Source organism: Montipora capricornis, chromosome 6 (assembly GCF_036669925.1).
Source record: "Montipora capricornis isolate CH-2021 chromosome 6, ASM3666992v2, whole genome shotgun sequence".
NCBI lineage: Eukaryota > Metazoa > Cnidaria > Anthozoa > Scleractinia > Acroporidae > Montipora > Montipora capricornis.
The window spans coordinates 42,029,793-42,034,792 of record NC_090888.1 but is presented as its reverse complement, the minus strand read 5'-3'; the positions used below and the strand labels follow the sequence as shown (position 1 = coordinate 42,034,792).

Below are 5,000 nucleotides of genomic sequence, written 5' to 3'. Positions count from 1 at the left end.
ACGCCCGAAAATATTGTAATTGTTGCAGAAACAAATGAGTTAAAATCATATTTTTGTGCTATATTGTCTCACTGTTTTAGTATATACTAAAACAACTATTCACTTCAGTGTCCACCACTAGCCACCTCCACTCCGCTACGCATTCTTAAATGTTTTTTTTAATTAGTTGGCAGGATTAAGCGCCGAGTTTGAGGGTGTGAGTCAGCAACTGGAGATCACACGATCAGAACTCAAACATGCTAACGATCAACTTGCTGAAATGAAGCTGACATCTGAGGAAAATAATACACTTAGAGTTCATCTGCAGGAAGAGGAAGTGAACAAGTGAGTTGTTTTTCGAGTTATCTTGCTATTGCAAACCTTCCTGCAGGCGGCCTGGTGCATTGCCCATAATTTGCTTGGAAATTCTCCGGTTTCGGATCACGCGACGACTACCAACTGTTCTTAATTCCACACCTTAGTTTATGAACCGCCAATTCAACTGTTTGTGCCTCCTTCACGCTGGGTCTCTGACACCGTTGTGTATATTTTAAAGGTTTTTTTTGCTGTGCACGGTTCTGTAGCCTTAAATTCACTTTAAATGACATTTGGTGGAAAGGGAGTTTCAGCCTCTTCCGCATTTAAAGTATCTTTCATTCTGATGCCTCGGTTAAGATTTTGTAAGCAAAGTACAAGCGTTAGTTTATTATATTATATTCGAAAGAGCACTGATACTTAACTGTAAAACGTCTTATAATTCTTTTATCAGCTACAGAAAAACTATATACGTCTTTCGCAGTAGTATAATTGTTGAACTGTTTTCGTATTAATCATATAAATTTCCATTAGTTATGGTAAAGTTAAATTTTAAATCTTTTTTGTCTCTTTCATTTAAACTTTTAATCTGATTTAACAATAAAAACGCTAATTAGCTTTGGAATTTTTAAATACTAATAAACCTCACGAGTGAATAATTCTCAATGGCCGGTTCTGCAAGATTTTTAAAGCTATAAATAACCTACTAAGAAAGAAAACCTTACATCAATTTACGATTTCTCAATTTTACTTGCTAACAATTTGCCTAATCCTTGTCAGACTTGCTTACGATGTTATAGAAATCGAGGAGATGTTGAGGTAACTATAGCCATGACGTTCTTTTAAAACACTTCACATAGAATATTATTAAACTCGTTAATAATCCAGGAGGAAATGATTATGTAAATAGAGAAATGGAAAAAATAATTTTTTTATTAATCAACGTCTTCATATCTGAGACAAAGTAAGTCTAATTTTCAGATAGTTTTCGGGTAATTTTCTTCGTTTAAATGCCTTGTAATGTAAAATAACGAGGAAAGATGTTCACTAAACAGTAACTTTAGTTCGGCTTCGCCTCGATTTTACAAGAATCCTTCACCCTATTATTTTTATAATGGTTGGCGAATTGTTTAATAAATAAATAAATAAACAAATTAACTGCACTCTGAAGTTCGGTGAATTCTTAAGCGCAATTTTTGCAGGACTGTGTCACAGTAGGATCTTGAATCGTAAGGTTCTACTGCTGTACTTACAGTTCTTCGTCAGGTTGATCGTGTCGACGGTAGCCAACCAGCATGCAGCCTAGCGGTCAAAACTTCGCTATCTATGATCCAAAGACGTTTAATTAAACTTACGTGAAATAAATAAACCTGATCATGTTTGCCGGCGAAGTTTCTAGTTCTGTTATTTGTTGGTTTCTTTGTTATGGCAAGAGCTTGAACGTAACTTCTCGTTTTAAAAAATGAAGCGGACCGATAGCGAATTATTTTACGATCTGTCTTAAGGTGGAAGACTTGCTCGGTCATATATGTCATTGGTTGGGCAGTGACGTTACGTTGGCGGTGAGGGTGGATAAGCTTCGTTTCCGGTAGTTAGGACAGGTGGAAACGATACGGGGACGCTTGTGTTTATGAAAATACTTCGGTTTTTTTGCCCATTTTCGTAGAGATGAACAAGTGCATGACCATAAGGAAGGTCTGCACCGAATCTTGACTGTGCTTCCGTTTGTTTGCATTTTAGGGGAATTCAACACCAAACTGTTCAGGAGTTAGAAAAGCAAGTTGAACTATTGCGGGACAGAGATTGTCAGCTACAATACACAGTTAAAGAGCAAGAAACGCAAATTGAGGCATTGAAACAGAAGCTAAGAAACACAGGAGATAAGGTTAGTAGGGACTGAAATCACTGTCTTGTTCAGTAACCGAAATCGTATGATAACGTTTCCAACATATTTTCTATCATACGTTCACCTTTGGCGCGATTGAAAAACGAACTCGGAATAGCCGGACCAGTTCCCGGAGTCAGTAAAATAGAGCACCGTGTAGAGCGATCGTGGTTCTGTGTTCGAATGTCGTTGAAGCCTGGATTTTTGCCGTGCTTCTTTGTAAATGCTGACTTTAATGCGATTATCGCTATCTATTTAAACAATAGAGTGTTTCTGTCGAGGAACTATCGGCTGATAGTTGCCCCGCGGAAATTTGATGTTCTTAAAACAAATATTTGCCCGAGAAGCTTCTTCCGCGCGCCAGCTCAAAAATCATGTTGAATTATTTTCAACTTTATTAGACGAAAGCCGTGTCAGCCAATGCAAAATTTGAAAAAGAAAACAAACAAAAACCCTCTTAATACAATTTCGATTGTTTATTTTCCATAAGGCCGCTTGTTTACACAGGTATTTTCAGCGGACGACTTCTATCCATCCGGGTATTTTCCTCGGAAGGGCACTATGGGCTGATAGTGTCTCTCCGCGGACGAACACTATCGCGTCACGTGATCAATTTAAACCAATAAGAATCGGAGAAAATTTAGTGGTGAACTATAAAGTGTAATATTATACTAAAACAGTGGATAACGTGTAACGCGTGCTCTGATTGGCTTCTCGAACTCCGAAGATCAGTTCTTTGCCATTCACCTCCAAGAAACTCGCTCGGGATTTGCGTCGGAAAATATTGCAATCGTTGCAGGAACAAACGAGTTAAAATCATATTTTTGTGTTATATTACATCGACCACTAGCCACCTCCACTTCGGTGAATAGTTGTTAATTAAGGAGGCTCGAAAGGGTTTTCAGCTGAGCGCGCGCGCGTAAGCCACACACGCAATTCGTAAGCTGCTTGCGTCAGCTTATGATTTAAATGGGTCACCAGAAATAAACAAATACCGCTAGTTTCGCTTACCTTTCTCCAATTCCTATATACATGGCATATAAATAGAGATCTCCTATTCACGAAAACTACGAAAATTCTACTTAAACGGTTTAATAGTTACTTAAATCCGTTTGTGTTGACCTGTAGCTCCACTCGCGCGCGGACTCGAATGAGCGGGTGACGCATGCGTAAATGCTGATCTTGTAACCCCCTAATTTTTCCTGATTTTGCAACTTTACTCGTTTATATCTCTGCTTCTGGACGGTGATTTTTTTTTATTTTTTGCATGTTAGCTTAGATTAATTTAAACCGTTTGTCTTTCAAATTTAAAAAAATTCTGTAGGTGAAAAAAAAAATTAGAGACACAATTCAAAAAAACTTATTTTTCTGAAAAACTGACCTACAGATTTTGTTGAATTTTAAATATTTTAGAGAGTATTTCTAACATTATCTGGTAACGATGAATGGGAAAATTTCACCGTCCCGTTTCTTCAAAAAGGACCACATATGTTGATTTTAAGGCTCAAAGAAATGCCTAATATCGTTGCCATGGTAACATTATTTTGGAGGAAAACATAATGTGAGAAATCTACGATAGGTACTTAATACCCTGGCCAAATTTCGTCTTGATATGATTGCCCTAACTGTATCTAAGGACAGAATATGTATATTTGTTTGAAAAAGGGAGAAACTATTTCGAGCCTCCTTAAGACGAGATTTTTTTGAACATCGAGCAATAAAGCGCGCCAGCGGCCAAAAATCCCATAAGAGCTTGCGCGCATCTTACTTACAGATCAGGACTTGTACCGTCGGCCATATTGTGTCGCGGTGGAAGAGCACATAGAAGTTGTGTTGAGTGCAAGCGATTAGCCTACCATTTTACACAGGTATTTCATTCAGTCACTTCGGAAAGATCTGTAAAGCTTTGAAAAACGTTTTGAAGCGGTGAATTTATGGTATTTAGTTTAACCTTCTTGCAAGGTTATAACCAGTACGCAAATTGTTCGAAAAGATCTTTCTGCCGTAAGATTTCGAGTTCTCCGACTCTGCTAATAAGAGATCTAGTCTAGAATTAGTGTGTCAAGACTTGCTTTTGGACTATCTTGAGACTGCAAACCTAGGATGAATTCTTATTATACTTCTATTAAAATAGTGTGAACAGTTCTTTTGTCATTGCCTTGTCTGTGACCGGTGATCTGATATTCGAGAGAGAGGTAGTCAAGTTGATGTGGAAGCAGCTTCTGTCACTTGCGTTACGGTTCAGTGAGGTTTCCTACAGATCGTTTTCGGACTGCTATTGTCGTTACAGCTCGGTGTACTCTATCGCTAGACCTTGCAAAAGTATTCGTGGATAGGTTCCTTTAGAGTTGATTTTCAGCTTATCTCCTGCACACTTCTTCCGTAAAAAGATTCGTGAGACCCCCAGGGGTTCCCCCAGTGTTTGTGTTTCCTTTTCAGTTCCCCCTTTAAAATTACACATTAAGATTGTGTTCAGCTTAGCTTCAATTGTCAACTTTCAATTTCGATTGTTGAGTTGAATTTATCATAACATTTGCCACAAATGTTTCATTTTCCAATTATTCACTAGAGTTAAGTCTAGCTTATATCAAAGTTAAAAAAAAGAGTTATTGAAGGTTTCATCTTTGTGAAGAATTGAAAAAAAAACAAAAAAAAAAGAAAGGAACTCGTCCCAGCTGAGCCTCAGAGTTTGTAAACAATGTCTTCATCAGTACTTACTTATAGTATATGTAAAAAACCTACAAGGAAGGAAGAATCTCGTCCCATAAATGATGTTAAAGGAAAAATGGCAAGCCTGTAGGAATACCACTATCCGCCTCTG

General features: G+C 37.8%; 1 protein-coding gene and 1 long non-coding RNA gene across 2 annotated transcripts in view; one reads left to right on the top strand and one right to left on the bottom strand.

Annotated features, from left to right (window-relative positions):
* Window positions 1-5,000, top strand: part of LOC138052185 (myosin-11-like) — a 40,813-nt gene that overhangs the window by 25,043 nt on the left and 10,770 nt on the right. Inside the window, exons 17-18 of the mRNA XM_068898565.1 lie at window positions 167-324; window positions 2,035-2,179. Coding sequence (XP_068754666.1) covers window positions 167-324; window positions 2,035-2,179 — 303 coding nt within the window. The remainder of the gene's footprint in view (window positions 1-166; window positions 325-2,034; window positions 2,180-5,000) is intronic.
* Window positions 4,590-5,000, bottom strand: part of LOC138050527 (uncharacterized) — a 4,660-nt gene continuing 4,249 nt past the window's right edge. Inside the window, exon 3 of the long non-coding RNA XR_011132642.1 lies at window positions 4,590-5,000. This exon is cut by the window's right edge and continues 2,227 nt beyond it. This is a non-coding gene — a long non-coding RNA (uncharacterized lncRNA).